This window comes from Malaclemys terrapin, chromosome 2 (assembly GCF_027887155.1).
Source record: "Malaclemys terrapin pileata isolate rMalTer1 chromosome 2, rMalTer1.hap1, whole genome shotgun sequence".
Classification (NCBI taxonomy): Eukaryota; Metazoa; Chordata; order Testudines; family Emydidae; genus Malaclemys; species Malaclemys terrapin.
The window spans coordinates 59,265,015-59,284,129 of NC_071506.1; the positions used below are offsets into that span (position 1 = coordinate 59,265,015).

The window sequence follows — 19,115 nt, forward strand, 5'->3', positions numbered from 1 at the left end:
TGCTCACCGAATCTGGCAAGAACAGGGCTAATATTGCAGAAATACATGTTCCTAAGAAGTGCTAGTCACAGAGTACTCATGCAAACACATCCCAATATCAAATGATACCAGAACATCCCAATATCAAGGATGGTACAAAAACATTCTTCAAGGATAACAGGGAACACACTGACCCCTCCAAAAAGATAAGGTCAGGATGACAGTATGGAATAGAGATGTTTAAATCAAACCAACATGTACAAGGTGATGAGTAATAACTAGCCATATCAGGGGACAGTAACTACAGTAACTATGTCAGAGGGGCAGTACTAACTTGTTTGTATTGGGGTATAAAGATGTATCTCAGAGGGAGTATCTTTGGCCTAGGGAGGAACGGAAAGTCCCGCCATTAACTGAGCTGGTTCACTGTTATGGGCATACATGTATTAGTGATATCCGATAGAGTCTGCGGGATACTAGTATTGTGCTTTGTCAACAATAAACCTGGCTGGATGCCTTCATCCCTTAATGGATCTTGTGGTCATTGGGTGGTTCGCTCAAGGTCTGCCGTGCCAGTTGTCTGCACAGGACTGGGGCAGCACACAGAGGGCACCCCCTTCCCCCAAATCTAACCACAACTTCCTTATTCACTTTCTCCACACCAGTCAAGATTTTATAGTGCAGCCTAGTGGTTGGGCAGGGGTGTGGCAGGTTGGCTTCCTCCTGGGTATTCCCCTTTCTTACTCCCTCTCTGCACCCTGCAGTGGTCTGTCCTTTCAGTGACTTAGCCCTCTAGTCAGGTCATGTTTTCAAATCCATATATATAAAGAGTCCCATAACATGGAGATCTTTGGGATTAAGCAAGCAATCCAGGTCTTCCCCCCTTGAATCAGGGTCTTATGGTACAGACTCTTGTATTTTTAAGGTGTTCCCCCAAGCAAGTTCCCCACCAAGGGACAGACCTCCATGGTTGTCCTACTTTAGGAGTGGGTAGGGGAGCTTAGACCACTTCATAGAATATCAGGGTTGGAAAGGACCTCAGGAGGTCATCTAGTCCAACCCCCTGCTCAAAACAGGACCACTCCCCAGACAGATTTTTACCCCAGTTCCCTAAATGGCCCCCTCAAGGATTGAATTTACAACCCTGGGTTTAGCAGGCTAATGCTCAAACCACTGAGCTATCCCTCCCTATCACTTCATCCTCTCCACCTTGCTCCAATCCAGGGTCCATTGGTAGGCAGATCAGGTGCTATGTAGCTGCCCTCCGGATCACTTTCTATCAGTCCCCTCTGTTCCCACAGGGTAAAGAAAGAATTAAACACAAAGATAAAGTAACTAAACTTCAGAGAGTCACAGGTCCCTTCTATGTAGGGTTGGTCAGGTCACTAAAGCCACACCTCACGTAGCAAGAGTTCATTCTCAGGAGCTCAGAGTGTTGTCAGCTTACCTCCATTGTCTGCTTGCAAGTGAGCTACTCTGCTCCCCTTTTAAGCTTCTCCTCCAGCCTGTGCATGCCTTGCAGGTGTGGCAGAGTGGAGCTGCCTGGGCCCTTAGCAACTCCGTAACTCCTTCCAGTCTTGTGTGGGGTTTGTACTTGCTGGTACAGGCCAGTAGCAGACTACTTCCCACTTCGAGCAAGGCAGGAGTGGAAAGAGATGGCATGCATAACAGGTGTTTCTTTCTCTGCACTGCTCTTGGGACAGTGCAATGCTACACTACCTCATCTGCAAGGTTTGTGGCAAACCCAAAATCTACCCCTTAGTCTTTGTAGTTTTCCATTTGCTAGTGTCAATGCTGGGGATAGCAGACTGTGTGATGGAACTAGCTACCTTTCTCTTACTGTCACTTTGCCTCAGAACTTGTCACATTTGAAGGAAAAATAGATCAGTATTGTCTGCCAAGTCCAGATGAATTCATTGTTTTTTGCTGTACTCAGCTCCAGAATATTAGCCCCTGCTACGCTGCATTATTCCATTCTTTTGAAGTGTCAGATATAGCCATGCTGTTTTCAAATGTGTCCAGTATCTAATAGGACAGCTGTTTATACAACATCATTTAGACTGCTCTTTGATAATATCTAATGGGTGCTATATCAATATATTAGAATACTTTAGGTACCATAGAAAGAGTGAAAAAAGAGACTGTGATCCTATAAAGTATCTTCTTAAATTAAACCAAAATCAATACAGCAATATTCCAAGCTCTTCTACATTTTGTCAGAAATGGTGTCACATGTTTGGGTGTGTCATTACTGCTCTATGTGGATGCACAGGCGCTGAAGTTTTATGAGCGTAACAACAAAAAAGGAAAACATTAAAGACATAATACATACCATGATGATATTTCAACAGACATTCAAAAATGTTTAGCTATGAATGAGAAACCTGTGATTTAGAGTTTCTTTTTCTCCTCTGATTCCTTTCTGTAGGTTTAAACAGTCTAAATTTTCATTTGCCATTTCTCGCTCTCTCTCTCTCTTGGACATTGCAGTGTTGAATTAGAATTTCCCTGAGGCAGACACACGCATCACTCAAGGGAGGTCATGGGGCAGAGATCATGGAACAAAGGTCTTTAAAGCCCAAGCTTTCTAATTTTAGGTTGAACAAAAGTGTTCAGAACACACATTATTTCCTTATACCTCTCCCTAGCAACCAACCTTACTGCACCACTCACTTTGCTCCAGGCTACTCATTCCTTATACTGACTTGCCTATAATATGCCAAGCTTTGTTTTCTTTGTTTTAAAAACAGTCTGATCTCATTTACATTGGTGAAACCATCTCCAAAATCCTGCTCTCAGTTACTGTGGTGTAAATCCAGAACAACTTCACTGAAATCATCAGTGTAAATGTCAGCAAATTGTGTTGACCCACTCTGTTTATTCTATTAGCTTATATAATGAAGTAAAGTAAAATTCACTTTAGTAAAATATGATGCAGCAGTTATACTGAGTGATATGATATGATTATTTTGGGAGAAACAAAGTTCTAGGTTACGGTCACACTGCCTGCAGAATGGCTTATGCCTGGTCTACATTTAAAAGTTTATCAGACTATGTTGGTCAGGAATGTGAAAAAAATCATGCCACTAACTGACATAGCTATGCCGGCAAAAGCCTGAGCGTAAACACAGTTATAAAAAGTCTTTTTGCTAGTACAGTTTATTTCATTTGGAGAACTGGTATAAGCAATACAGGCAAAGTGTTTTTGTCAGCATAAGCTGCGTCTCCACTAGGAGGGTGTGCTGGTATAGCTATACTGGCAAACCTTTTCCTAGTGCAGACAAGGCCTTCACATTAACACAGACAAATTGAAGATTAACAAACTATAAGGAAAAGGGTCTTAGAACTATAAGGGCAAAAAATAGATGTACAGAATTGTGAAGTTAATGAGCATTGAGAGCACTTGACACCTCACAAGACTGAGTCACCAGTGGGAAACACTACAAAATGCTTCATTGTTGCAATAAAAACAGTGCCATATCTTCTATTTTCATTATAAGCCATAATTCAGGAAATAGCTCTATTATAAAACAGATTATAAAGATATTTGGATTAAAGCAATACAGGCCACTTAATACAAATGCAAGATCTTCTAATGTTTAGCTGCAAGACTAGAAAAATAATTGTATAGATGGTTAACAATAGTTTGCTAACAGAATTTTGGAGATTAATATACACACACATATATAACATGAGCTTAGCCCCTGGCTACTACTTATGATATTATGATAGGGATTTGTAATTTTTTTAAATAGGTGGTGCAAAATTCTCAAGAAGAAGAGACAGTGCTGTTATTGCTGCTATAGGTTCTTCAAGCAGAACTATTCGGTATGTAGAGTACACACGTTCTGAGCTCGATGCTGATTTTAGGTACACACACACACACACACACTTTAAAGAGGGTTGTTTCACATTGCCTTGCAGCATATACTGTAGTGGTGTAACTGATTCACAGAAATAACCATTAAAAAGTACTTTGTTTGCAATCTGCTCTCTTTTTACAAATTAAGAACATTATTTTTCAGTCAATTTTTCAAAGATCTGTGTGGACAATACGTTTCCATGCTATCAATGTTTTATTCTGAGTCATAAATGTTGGTAAAGCTAGAATATTCACTTGCTGAGCAAAGTTAAACATGGACACAGTCTGAAAATGTATGCCATTTGCCTCTTCAAAATGTATGAATGTGGTTCTTTGTGCATTTAAATAAGTACATTCTGCAGCTCTTTCTGAGTAGAACCAAAAGTGGAAATACATTTCCCAGAGTAAGGAATCCATAAAGAGAGTGAATTATCTAATCCTTTTACAAGATGGGGAATTAACCCTTCTAATAGCAATCTTATTTGCTTCTGGCTTCAAACCATTATCTCCGAGGAGAAAAATTGCAATCTTTGTCAGTCTTTTCAGATTTAGCACTCTTTCTTCTCCTGTGATTTTTTTTTTAAGAGCTGCATGAAACTGTTATCCAGTGATTCAGATTCTAGCAAACATACCTCTCCAAGCTTGGGAGCTCTGTGCCATTTGCCAAGGATGGTTTGCATCCAGCAGACACACTGAGGTTGCTGATATTCATCACTAGAGTGCTTTAATACAGCACCAAACTGAAAGAGTCCACTGACACTGGCATGAAGAATTAGCTTGCAAGACACATAACAAGGGCTCGACCTTTTAAATTGGAAATGTGTTTCTGATTTTGGGGAGAAAAGAGGAGTGTCTTTTTTGAATTCTACACCTGAGAGAAAGACGGAGTAAAGGGATGACCACTTTTTTCATTTTAAATAAGTCAACCTGTTAAGTGAGGCAGAGTGGCTAAGAGAAAATATTGTAAGGAAATATTTATTCACATTATTGTATGTTGTAATGTTCCTTGAGAACAGTCAAAGCCAGGAACTAATCTGCAGTCATTAAAGTTACAGTAGAGTTCCCTCAGAGGCGAATTTAGTGCATTAAGTGTCAAATTTCCAAAAATAACCACCTAATAATAACATGCGTGTATGCACAATTAAGTAATTGTACAGACTACAAGTGCTTCACATACAACCTATTTGCACAAGTGCAACTTTTACAAATGCAACTTAAATATACCTTTTTTGAAGATTCAACACTAACTGCCCCAATTATACAGTGAGAATTTTATACCATTTGTATAACCATATTAGTGCCTCATTTTTTATGATGTTAGATGTTGAACTCAACATGCACACATTCATTTTCTATTTTTAATATATACATATACACATATATACACACACATACACACACACACACACACCTCTACCCCTTCAAAAGAAAGGATCCTTGGACTTTTCTCTTACTGATTGATAATTATTTCTGCCCAAAACAACAATTATATCTCACATGCTCAGCTTCAGATTAAATAATATAGTAAGACAAACTCAATGGGAAAAGTTTAACCTCTGAAAATATTATGTAATACAAGGACATGAACCACCACTCCCCCCATTTGATTCCCTTTCCCTTTTACAGAGATCTAAGCTTCAACTGTAAACAGAGTTTTCTTGACAGCATACAGAATTCCTGATAACACATCATTTCATGGAACTTCTCAGCGCTTTGAAACTGTTGCTGAATTTATCCAGTGGGAAAATCTAGTAATGACTAGGGGGAAAAAAATCTGCCTCCTGAGATTCTGGCTGAAACATTGACATAAATCTCATGTCTTATTGTTTCTTTCCCAGAATATGGGTAGGGTTCTGAAAATAGAGAGACCCAGTCCCTTCTTTTTAAAAGGGAAGTTCACAGCGAATTCCCCATGACATTTTTTGAAGCATAGGATTGAAAGTGATTATGGTATCTGGTGCATTTTTCAAGTCACTCTAAAATAATTTGAAAGTACAGATTATACCCTTTGACTTACAGATAGCAAGATATTGAAGGGCAACACCCATGATAGTGAGAAAGTGAGCAATCCTGACAGGAAAAAGTAAAAGAGCAACACTACAATACTTTAGCAAATTAATCAACTAATTTTTCAGAATTACTTTATGTTTGTAATTTGCGATGAGTGCTAGAACCAGTCAAACCTTTGTTGGGCTAATGTTTTTCCTCGGTGTGTTTCTCTTCTTTTGAGGACACTGAATAACCTCTCACACAAGCAAATAATGTAATTGCTAGGACAGCAAATGTGGTACCAAACTGGTGGAGTACTCCAGAGAGGGAAAAGAAAAGATGAAGTGGTTTCTTTAAGCCATATACAATGCCTGTGAAGCCAAAGGAGGCACAACAATATACCCTTGTTTTGGTCATTCATGGCTAGAGGTTGGGAAACTGGAGCAGAACAAAGAACCAGTCCTGAACCACAGCCCAAATTGAACTGAATAGAGCTGATCAACACTTTTTGACTGAAAATTTTTCCTGTCAAAACACAAGGTTTTGCCAAAACCAATTTTTTTATGAGAAAATATTATTTTGGATGAATTTTTTCAACAATGAATTTGGAAACAAAATTAAAATTTTGGTTTATTTCAAATTGAAATTTTCATTTCATTACTTTAAAAAAAATTATTATCAACATTTAAAAATGTGTTCCTTTTTGCGATTGAATGCAATATAATAAATGATGTTTAGGGTTCCCCTCTGTCCTTCCATCCCTAAGTTTCCTTTTTCTATTCTGTAACTTTTCAAAACTTTAGAACTTTTCAGAAATCGGAGGAGTGACAAAACAATAAATGGTAAACAAATTTTGCTACTTTGTAACTTTTCCAAAGCTGGAGGAAACTGAAAAATCACAGAATGGCAGAGGTAGAGAGTTTCATTTGTCCTTTTGTCATTCTGTGAAGTTGGAGATGTTTTGAAAAGTTACAAAGGTGTAAAAGGAAAAAGAAAATAAGTGTGGAAAAATCTAGACATCTTTCATGCTACTGCATTCAGTGGCAAACAAAGGAAAACCAAAATCCTAAATATTGAATTTTCAAACAAAATTTCAGTTTTAAAGAACTTTAAATGATCTCAAAATTCACCCATGTTAAAATAAACTCCAAACAAGACAAGACATTTTGAATCCCAATTCTTCATTTAAATTTTTTCCCAGGGGGAGAAAGCAGACTTTTAAAACTAGCTCTAGAACTAAAACTTTAAAATAAAAAAGATAACTCTCTCTCTTTAAACAAAAGCACTTTTACTTCTCTGAAATCCATTGTAGCATTTCAGCAAGTTTCACAGTCTCTGCTTAGATGTCTGCTATGTCTAGATCTGTACAAAAGTTCCATTATAATCATAGGACTGGAAGGGACCTCGAGAGGTCATCTCGTCCAATCCCCTGCAGTCATGGCATGACCAAGTATTATCTAGACCATCCCTCACAGGTATTTGTCTAACCTGCTCTTAAAAATCTCCAATGATGGAGATTCCACAATCTCCCTAGGCAATTTATTCCAGTGCTTAACCACTCTGACAGTTAGGAAGTTTTTCCTAATGTCCAACCTAAACCTTCCTTGCTGCAATTTAATCTCATTGCTTCTTGTCCTATCCTCAGAGGTTAAGAACAATATTTTTTTCCTCCCTCCTCCTTGTAACAACCTTTTATGTATTTGAAAACTTATGTCCCCTCTCAGTCTTCTCTTTTCCAGATTAAACAAACCAAATATTTTCAATCTTCCCTCATAGGTCATGTTTTCTAGACCTTTAAATCATTTTTGTTGCTTTTCTCTGGACTTTCTCCAGTTTGGCCACATCTTTCCTGAAATGTGCTGCCCAGAACTGGACACAATACTCCAGTTGAGGCCTAATCAGCGCAGAGTAGAGCGGAAGAATTACTTCTTGTGTCTTACTTACAACACTCCTGCTAATATGTCCCAGAATGATGTTCACTTTTTTTGCCACAGTGTTACACTGTTGACTCATATTTAGCTTATAGTTCACTGTAACCCCCAGACCCCTTTCCACAGTACTCCTTCCTAAGCAGTCATTTCCCATTTTGTATGTGTGTAACTTATTGCTCCTTCCTAACTGGAGTACATTGCATTTGTCCTTATTGAATTTTATCCTATTTACTTCAGACCATTTATCCAGTTTGTCCAAATCATTCTGAATTTTAATCCTATCCTCTGAAGCACTTGCAACCCCTCCCAGCTTGGTATCGTCCACAACTATTATAAGTGTACTGTCTATGCCATTATCTAAATCATTGATGAAGACATTGAACAGAACCGGACCCTTGACTGATCCCTGCAGGACCGCACTCATTATGCCCTTTCAGCATGACTGCGAACCACTGATAACTACTCTCTGGGAATGGTTTTCCAACCAGTTATGCAGCCACCTTATAGTAGCTCCATCTAGGTTGCATTTCCCTAGTTTGTTTATGATAAGGTCATGTGAGACAATATCAAAAGCTTTACTAAAGTCAAAATATACCACACCTACCGCTTTCCCCCATCCACAAGGTGTGTTATCCTGTCAAAGAAAGCCATCAAGTTGGTTTGACATGATTTGTTCATGCTGACTGTTACTTATCACCTTAACTATCTTCTATATGTTTCCAAATTGATTGCTTAATTATTTGCTCCATTATCTTTCCGGGTACAGAAGTTAAGCTGATTGGTTTGTAATTCCCTGGGTTATCCTTATTTCCCTTTTTATAGATTGGCACAATATTTGCCCTTTTCCAGTCATCTGGAATCTCTCCTATCTTCCATGACTTTTCAAAGACAATGCTATTAACCACTCTGGTTTGGGGATTTTATTATAAGATCCAACCACTTAAATTCTATCAGGTTTACAAAAATTACTATAAGGAAAAATAAGATACTGATTAAATCCAAGGATCAATAATCTGAAAAGATTACAAAAAAGAAGCCTAGAGGATATGTCATCTGAGATGCTCAGCATCCTCCATTCCAAAAGGATAAGCACTAAAAATTATTATATATCAACATAAACCCAATTAGGTAATGGCAAGGCAAGAAAGTACAGACACAACCAAAGGTCTTGATATCATTTGAAGAAGCAAGATTCACAGTTAGTTAACACTCCAAGTAAAAGCTCTGATCGCAGTGAGATTACCTCTCCCCCCACCAAACTAACTCAATATCAACCACTAAGTCAGAAATAAATCATTGCTGCTATACTGAAGCCATTTCTCCCCATAGTTTAGGAACATTAACATATATATCCCCCGACACACAATACGAGGGTCAGCATCATGATTATGGGGAGGATTTGCATCATTATTCTTTGCACTACACACTTAATTTAATCAAGTAATTATAGATACAAATGTATATGAGGGGGCTATCTTTAGGTCTCTTGCTGCAGAAGTGGAGTCAAGCTGATTGTTCCTCTAAACTGTTGTAAGCAGTTTACTTTTTCAAGGCTATCTTTACAAGGAAATGGCTAGAAATTTACTTTTATAAAAGAAAAACAAAGATGCAGTCCCTTTACAGATTTACATAAAAGGTTGCATATTAGATAAAACACATTTAAATTTGTATATGGATAAATTAGCCTTTCAATTGCTTGAAGAAAGTTACCACTGCAGGGAATGAATCTAGCAGACAAACGGGAATCATACTGATGCAGAATGAAGGTGGGTTTAGGGAAGAAATTCTGATATTTCTCTAATAGACTCTACCTACTTTTATCACATGATCTTATCACAGATTTTATAAAGAGAGGAAAATGCAGATCAGGGCTTAGTGGGATTGCTGTTTTTGCTCTCCCCAATTTCTAGTAATGTAAGAAACACCATATCAAGGATCTTAGCTACGGGGGGGGGGGGGAATACAATAACTAAACTTGTAAAAGCGCCAGCAGTGTGTTGGGGAGAAGACACTTCACATCCCCAGTGGCCAGGCACTCCTCTACTTAACTCCATGGTCTCTTTATCATCTCAGCCTGACACATATGGTCACACATTATTAAGTATACTTAGTCCAAAATAAGGGAGAAAAGATTCTTATATGGTTAAGAGCCAGTCAACCCCAGAAGAGTTTTCAAAGGGGCATTCTTTGAAATGCTTCCGATTAGCTGCCATCCCCAAAACAAAGCACAGCCAGGGAGAGAAGGGCCTTTGGCTGAATAATCCATCCCACACTCACTCCTAAACAGCATACGGGAGACAGGGAAGCACGGAGATGGAAAAGGGATAGAAAGGAACCCCATCCCTTTGATCATGGAACTCCCCCGTGACAATGATGTCATTGGCTCCATCATCTGCAGACAGGAATTCAAAGGAGAAGAGCCTTATCCAACCTATGCAAAAATCTGGTTTGGGAGAGCACTCAAGGCCCAATGAACAGTCATCTCCCCTGTGAGGGACCTGCCCAACTCCAACAGAGCAAATGGCACCACAGAGAGGCAAATGCCCATCCTATCAGCCTCTCCTTCTAGAAACATAATGATCAGAGCAGGCCAGCCACTACCACATAAATGATGAGAAAGAGGGCTAGCCAACTGCATGCTGAAGTGAAGGCTGAAGGAGTATTGTCGGCCATCTCATCTTTCCCCCAAAAGACAGCAACAAGTAAGGGTGGGAAGTCCTAGATCGGTCCAACTCCATTTAACCTCCTTTCTTTTGTTTCTATCTCTATTCCTCTTAATGTAGATAAATGTTTTGGCTAATTTCTCTGTTGCCTGGTAACAGCGTACTATTTGTGTACAGTACATAAAGTAGCATGGCATCAATCTCTTTTCTGATTAGTCATCTCGTTTTCTGCTTGTAAACTGTTGTCTATATAGCTCATTATCAAATTTTCCAATAGGTGGTTTCTCAATGACCCCAAGTCCCACTAGTGTCTTTTTGTGATATTATAATACTGCTGCATACAGATTCTCTCTCCATAACATTCTTAAATGCTCAAGTAAGATTAACAGTACAGTATTTTATTTCCCAAACAATTCACTATTTTTATTGGTCAGCGAAGGAGAGAACTGTGTGCTCTTCGTCCAGCTGGTCTCAGATCAAAATATGGAGCAAATTTATTGTCTGAAATACACATTTGTATGCAACCAGTGCTCTCTTCTGACATTCTTGTTCAGAATCCCTCAAATTTGTGGCTGGGTATGTTTTCTATAATCCCATTTCTTTTTTAATCACATGCAACCCCTTTTTGTGTGCTACTGATGTTAAGAAGAATGAATGCACCCTTGCACTATTAAAAACAAAAAGCGTCTTACTTCCAGGAATGTACTGGCAAGATTCCACAAGTACAAGATTTAACTTTTGAGCATGGCAGCGGGCATATAAGGCTAATGGGTGGTCTTTCAAAAAAAGCCCCTTAACTTCATTGAAATGGCTGCTCAGTGAAGTACACTGGCTTTATCTTATACCTGATCAACAAAAGCCTTATAGAGTACATTGTTTGCAGTATTGTTGTAGCTGTGTTAGTCCCAGGATATTAGACAAGGTGGATGAAGTTATATCTTTTATTGGACCAACCTCTGTTGGAGAAAGAGACAAGCTTTCGAGCTACACACAGTTCTTCTTCAGGTTATAGAGTAAATGTCAATTTCTTTCACAGTATTACTGAATGTGTTACAGAAACAACAGGCAAGTCCCAAAATGTAACAAACATAGATGCTTCTCTGCTAATCTGTAATTAGGCAAATATTGAACCCATATGGTTTTTTTTCCTTACATGTGGGAGATGTCTGATTAGGACTCATCAGCTAAAACTAAAATTCATGAACCAGTAGTTATAAGATCTGTTGTAAAGTGAATCAGACCATTTTGTGAGTCAGCTGAGAGATTTATGCCATTTCATGGAATGCAATTATTTATTAGATAAATGTTGACAAACATTTTACTCAAATGTTTTAAATCAAATTTATTCTCCCTATCTAAAATTGCCTTTGCTAATTCTCTTCTCTGTGACCACAGAAAACAAACATTTCAAACTACAGATATTTCTATATGTCCCCGATTTCTGCAATCTATGAACCTTGTTTGTTTCACCTTTTGAATTATGTCACCCTTTTGTTCAAATGACTTAATATGATGCCTAACTTGCACTGTGGTTAGTTTTTGAAGAGTTCTGGGAAAAACATTGTTCTATTACTATTTTCCAGTTTGAAAACACTCTTAATCTGTTATACATCTGCATTTCTCTCCTGGAGTGTGAAACATCTATATGCAAAGCAGTAAGCTCTCTGTTTCTAGTCTGTATTCTAGTCAACAAACTTCTTTATCACCCTGAAGATTTAAGCCCCTCTTTTGTATCATAAAATTTTACAAAGCAATTTGGTGTGACGACTTGAACGAGACCTACACCTCTATCGTCCGTATCTCTAGGAGGAGAATGTTACCTTTTATTAATAGTACTGATCTTAGCCTTGATATACTTATCAATTGAAGAGGATTAATGAGGGAAATTATCAGCATTTGAGGTTTAGAAAAAAAGAGCTACCTGCACATTCATCAATCTAAGAAGGAACGTTTTGCAGTTAGTTCAAATTATGCCCATGCCTGGATATTTCTAGACTCAGATTTCCTGCACTTCCTAAGAAAGCTCTCACTTTCTCCTGAGAGAGCAGTCAGGACCTTGGAGCATGTACTGAAAAAGAAGCTCTTTATGGGCAATCTTTTGTTACACAGTGGATAAAATGAGATGATGATTATGGCAAAGAATTATGGTAGAAATTTTATAAAAATGTGTATCATATCCACAATCAGATCAAAAGAATTAATGATGACAAGGCTACTATTGAAAAGCATTACTGCTGAACTCCTGAAGTCATCTACATAAATCCCTCTCAGAACAGTTCTGCAGTGTCGCAAAGCCTCCTCTTAGGAAGACTGGAGACCTCTAGGAGAAGCATCAGAGAGTGCCTTGGCCTAGGAGTCGAATTGGAGCAGGGCACATTTTAAAATTATAGGAGGGTGAAAGGACCTGGATGTGCAAATGCAGGGGTAAAATTACATTTTTGTCTGAGCCAAGATGCACATTTTCCAATATTTAAATCTCTGCCAATTAAGCAAAAAATGCATAAGTGAAGAAGTCGTATTCATTCCACAAGCAGCCAAAATACCTGTGATAAAAGGTAACCTGATTTGACAAGTCTCCTATCTACAAAACTTCCACTGAAATTAAATGGGAGTATTCAATTTAAGTCACTTTATACGGCTCCATTATTACAAGCAATAAAATGGGTGAAGTTAAGGGGAACACGCTTACCGTTTAACTGTATCTAAAAGTTCTAATAACATATTAATTTGTATTTATTCCCCCCCTCCCCTTTTTTTTTTTTTTTTTTTTTTACAAAGGGCCCCACTACCATGATCAGGGTGCATATCTATAAACACAGTATAGGTCAATGTGACCTTAAGAGCACCCCAGTGCCAGAGGACAAGGGGCTCCCTGGTATGTAGCAGTGAGATTCAGCTGTCCTGACCAGCTCAGTGTTGTCTTAATCTATATCTAAAAGATATCACGTAAGGTATCGTATGTGAACTGGTAACACACTGGTCCATTAATATTATTGCACGGTGCACGTACAGGTGATAAAGGAAAAAATATAAATATGTGCTAGAAATATGTTCTTAAAAATGTGTTTGACATGTAGGGCTTACGTCACCCCACCCTAGACTAAGGAATGTGGACCAGTCTGCTTGAATGTGTCCCCAATGTAAATTGAACAAGGAGAGGCAGTGAAAGTACATTTACAGAAAAGTTAAACAAAACCATCAAACTAGTGACTGGGGGAGATGGCCTCCTAACTATTTTGACCAGGGGGAGGAGACTGCAAAAATTAACATGGCATCAGCTCCCTGGTGGACACAACAAGCTGAGCCCCCAACAGGGCTTCCTGACTTTGAAACAAAGATAAAACCTTGAGGATGTAAGCAGGGAGGAAAACCCATTTGGGCATCCTTCATCTGAAGAGACAATTAAACTAAGTGCTTTGAGCTCTGAGTTGGATCCTGGTTAAGCACTGCCATACTGGAAGAGCAACTGTGGTGAAAAAAATCTACCTTGAACAGAAGACTCTAGTTTGTTAAGTTAGGTTTTAGTCTTAGAAGCATACTTTTACTTTTGTTTGTTTGTAACCATTTCTATTTCCATTCCTTCTATTTGGTATCACAAATATCTGTTCTGTGTTAATAAACTTAACCTTGTTTTATTACACACCCCTCACAGTGCAGTGTTTCAAACTGAAGATTAAAATCCTCAGCCAAACTAACAGGCTGGTGCTGTGTACTGTCTCTTTGAAGGAGCAGTGAACTTGATAAGGTTTTGTGAGTGCTATAGTGAGAGGGGCTGAGCACAGTAGGGGAGACGGGTTCGGGGAGACTTGGGACTGGAAGGGCTGTTGGTATCACTCTGCAAGGAGTAACCAGGCACTGTGCTGTAAAGCAGGCTAGTGATATCAGAGCTCTGAGTTAAAGCTGAACAGCACAGAAGCACCCAGGATAGGTGGTGACACAAGCCCTTATTGGTCTAGGTGAACCCCAAAGTTTCATGGTGTAGTAATACAAACATTAATTAAATAAAAAAGATAAAATAAGAAAATAAAAATACCCATCCCAAAACCTTAAGCAAAAACTCAGACACAGAAATATGCACCACAGCATGCCCTGAAGGCAAATAAACGTAGGCTTTGATATACTGACAAGGGAGTTAAATTCCACTAAACACCACAGAATGTTTGCAACAACTCATTGAAAGACTTCAACGGCCTTGCTGGAAAACAGAGAGACAAAGTGGGTGAGATAATATCTTTTACTGGACCAGCTTCTGGAGAGAAGTGGTCTGCCAGGTAGCTAGGACTCAAGACAAAGTTTTAAAGACGTGTATCAACGTACTGAATTGCACTTGGAAACCAATAGGAAACTAAAGCAGTCTTTAGAGTACTAGCATAGTATGCTTCCTGTAGCTCACTCCACCCAGTAGCTGGGCTGCTGGATGTAGAACCCACTGGAGCAGTCCATTGTGGAGAAAACAAAAGACATGGAGGCAACTGCTTCACCAAGTACAGAGGAGAAAAGTGGCTTTCTTCCCAACTACTGTGTCATGAGCAGCTGAAGCTCCAGTAGTATCCCTGGACCTCGTACCTTCTTGAAGAGAAAGATAAAGTCCCCTCAACACTGAGGGGAATGGCAATTCCCATCTTTAACTTTAGAGCTTTCCCCCAATGGCATTGGGGCAGAAAGGTCTATGGTTCCTTGGAAGCTTAAAGAGGCTGATGAACAGCAGCAAGAGCCAAAGGAATGGAGGCAGGTGTTCAGATACTCAGGTGATGAGTATGGGGGAGACATACATTTTCAGTCAGGTACTCTCTGCCATCATCAAATGGGGCTGGGAGAGGGAAGTGTACAGATCAACCCATAGGTGCATATGAGCACTATTTGGCACACATAGGGCCCAGCAAAGCTGCATTTATAACTCTCCTTCACAACTGTCCCCTCCCACAGTTTTTTGAGTCAGCATTGAATTAGCCTCTGGGGAAAAACCTCACCAGGGAAATCTTCAACTGCCCATCTAAGGCAGTTCTAAAGGTCCATGTGCACCATTAAAGTGGTGCAGAGGGGCCCTAGAGTAGGCCAAGATTTGGCTCAAAGATTCAACCCCTGAATAGGGGTGAGTTGGATTTGGTGGCCAAACAACAGCTGTATGGCTCCTAGAATGACTTCTTGCCTCATAAGAGTGCCACGGCCACTATGGTAAGCAGGACATGGAACTATTAATTTTTAACCCTTAAAATAATAAAGAGATGTGAAAGGTAATATGAAATTACAACAACAATTAATTCAATGCAATTATTGACACCAAATGTATCAATTCAAACACTTCCAAAGGTAGGTTTAACCTCACTCCTTAAAAATAGATCCATATAAAGTATTTGTATTAAATCTTTGTACACATCTACATATAGAAAACCCAAACCTTCCTAAATTTACTTGTTACCAACTTTTAACATATGGATGAGCACTGAGTTGAGAAAATGTAAGTTACTACATATTTGGTTGTTTGGAAGAATATTGCACAATATTAGCATTTTATTCCCTATGATTTAGGAAGATGGTCATCAGTACCCTATTTTAGTCATTTCCTCTCTAGAGTACAGTACTATATTTTAGTCATTTCTGAAGATACAACACCTCGCCACCAAAAGCAAAATTTTTGAGAATTACAGGCTTTACAGCTCACAGTGTTGACTCAGCTGTGTTGACAATGCTGCCATGTAATTCTCAGAGGTATCACATCCTCGGAACAGTGCAGACAATGTGGTACAGCATGGGGATTTAGCATGCCTGTGGGTATATTAGGAATACCAGCAAGTGTTTTCAAATCAACATCCCTAAACCTGAAGAAGAGCTCTGTGTAAACTTGAAAGCTTGTCTATTTCACCAATAAAAGATATTGCCTCACTCACCTTGTCTCTCTAGTATCCTGGGACCAACATGGTTACAACAGTGCAAACAATCCCTAAATAGGTGTCATTTTAAAAAGCGATAATCTTAAAATGGAAAAAACAAAACTAGGGTGGCACACGCCAAAACTACCAATTTGATTTCACCACAGGTTATTTCTATATACAAGTAGCTAATCCCCTCTAAAAAACACAAAACAGCCAGTGGCAAAGGCAAGAAGAGAAAATTAGCAAACCTCTGTATTGGTCTTGTTAATCTATGCCATTTACCTAAGGGTAAAAAGACTAGTTTTGCCATTTAAACAGGCTTAAATCCTTCTTCTAAATGATCTTGTGTCTACACAGAGAGATTAAATCTAAAATTTAAGGCATTTCAACTAGTGTTGCATTCTTAGTTGACTTGGCTTCAGGAATACCAAGCTGTTTGTACGCCCTCATACTGGAAATACAAAAATTACTTCCAGCTACCAAAATTAAAAAGGGTTCAAACTGATTAAAGTATTTCTAAGAGGTGAAACAGGATGAGATTATGAAGTGTTAAGATGCAACTTTATGAAATCGTGAACTGCACCTGTGCAACTAAACCTCAATTTATACAGGTGCTTTTAAATTGATTTTGAACTGCTAAATTCCCTGATTCATCTCTTGAAAAGCCACAGAAGCTCAGATAACTAATGAAATTCAGAAAGGCTTAAAATAATTTCAAGCTGTGAAGTCAGGCTCAAGACTACCTATACTCTGATTCACTGTTGATGTGAACTGTATCACACATTACACAAAACTCAGTTGCCAAAATAGGCCAAAGGATAGCTAGGAGCAAAGTTATTTTCCTTTAGCAAAGGGGCGGTCACTCCTTGACCCTTAAGTAAGCATAGTAGTTATCTAAAAAAGCTGGGGAAAAGAATCTACTTGTTATTATGACTGGCTATTGTTTTACCTGGCACACCTTGCGCAGATGTTCAATGTGACCTTCGCCTGAGGTTCAGCAGGATGTGTGCTTCGAGTTTGATTAAATTTACTCCCAGAAGTCATCACACTGGTTACTCCTTCCATTCTTAAATCATCAAGATCCTCTGTAACAACACAAAATGAGTGGATGAACTAAATTACGCTGTAGAAAATTTTGCAACAATAAGGGTATTTCTCCTGTAGAGTCAATAAGGAAATGTTAGACGTGAAACAGCTACTGAACATTGGGAAGAAGACAGATATAATTACTTTCACAAAAAAGGAAACATTATTTTTAGGCGATTTTGCATACATACATACATACATATTGTGCTAGAGGACATTAGAAATATGACACAGTATAAAAGAAAAAATATGTATTATATCTGACAGTGTTGCCAATTTTTTCAAGTTCTGTTTCACCAATTCATTTACCAGAAGTTTGCAAATTTATCTGTGGAAAGATGGTGACCGACTATTCAATTTAATTGTAGGGAGTGAGGGACCCAATCCAAAGGGACATTCAGTTACTGGGAGAATATGCTGCATCTTCTCTTGACATGATTGCTATTGATTTGTATTTTCTTGTTACCTAGCACTGCTAAATGTATTCTTAAAAATCAAAGAGATTCTGCTTAACCTGGAAAATATATTATGCTTTTATTAATTTTTATTTATTACATACACATATTACATATACATACACACACTTATAATGGCTGTAATTATATGACCCTTATCACTGTAGTATCTAAGTGGCTCAAAAGCATTAATGAACTTATCACCACAACAGCCTGTGAGGTATAATTCCCATTTTATAGATGGATTAAATAACTTGTCCAAAGTCACTGGCTGAACTGAGAATTTAAACCAGGTCTCCGGATTCCCAGTCCAGTGCCCAATCCACTACAACACCCTTCAAATATGTAAGCAGTGTGATTGGTAGAGGAAGTGTCTCAGGTGTTTTTTTATATCCTTTGCCACATGCATGGAAATTTACTTTCCCAAACAGAGCCAATGGCCCTTGTCCATGGAAAATGACTGGCCCAAGATAGGGTCTAGGGTCACGTGAGCATATCACATGCCCCTGCATGTTTTGCTGAATCACAGGGGGTGGCCATTGACTCCTTGCTGTCTGAGGCATCTGCAGGCAGACTTACTGAGTGAGATGAGTTTCTTCAATGGTCCATTATGAGAGCTGAGTGTTCCTAATGGGCTGACAATACATAGATTTACATCAGTGCTAGACAGCTATCTGGTGGGTGTCACCCAGGAGTACGACACATTTAAAATACAAGTACATTGCCAATATTCATAACTTCAGATGCAAATATGATACATGCATAGAAACAAGATAATCATACTTAGCAAATTACAACTTTTCTATTGATAGCTTACATGACATACTTTGTACAAGATTTATGGTAATTGTGTAACTGATAACAACAGTGATATAAATGGCCACCTTTCTTATGAATAGCATCACACCCCTCCCTCCCTCCCTACTGTGCTGCTGTCTTCACAGCTGGGCAGCTGGCAATCAGATGCTGGCTAGGCACCCAGCTCTGAAGGCAGCTGCCAGCAGCAGTGCAGAATTAATGGTAGCAATACCATGCCATGCCACACTCACTTCTGCACTGCTGGTAACAGCGCTGCTTTCGGAGTTGGACTCCCAGCCAGTGATCGAGCTTCCTGCAGCCGGGGAAGGTTCCTAGGAATGTGTGTGACCTGGCCTCAGGAACAGCCCGTGCAGAGGAAGAGGAAGTCCTGTCCCTCCATAGCCCCTCCAGGACTTGCAGCTGAAGCCTGACCACTTGGGAGTTAAAGGGGCCTTGGGCTGGCTCTGTGTGTGTGTGTG

At 39.0% G+C, this 19,115-nt stretch overlaps 1 protein-coding gene across 6 annotated transcripts in view; it reads right to left on the reverse strand.

The window, feature by feature from the left end:
- Positions 1 to 19,115, reverse strand: part of C2H8orf34 (chromosome 2 C8orf34 homolog) — a 234,935-nt gene that overhangs the window by 58,128 nt on the left and 157,692 nt on the right. For 5 of the 6 annotated variants that reach the window (XM_054017072.1, XM_054017071.1, XM_054017069.1 and 2 more), the window contains one exon: positions 17,247 to 17,382. In XM_054017072.1, coding sequence (XP_053873047.1) covers positions 17,247 to 17,382 — 136 coding nt within the window. The remainder of the gene's footprint in view (positions 1 to 17,246; positions 17,383 to 19,115) is intronic. The other variant, XM_054017068.1, reaches the window with a different exon arrangement.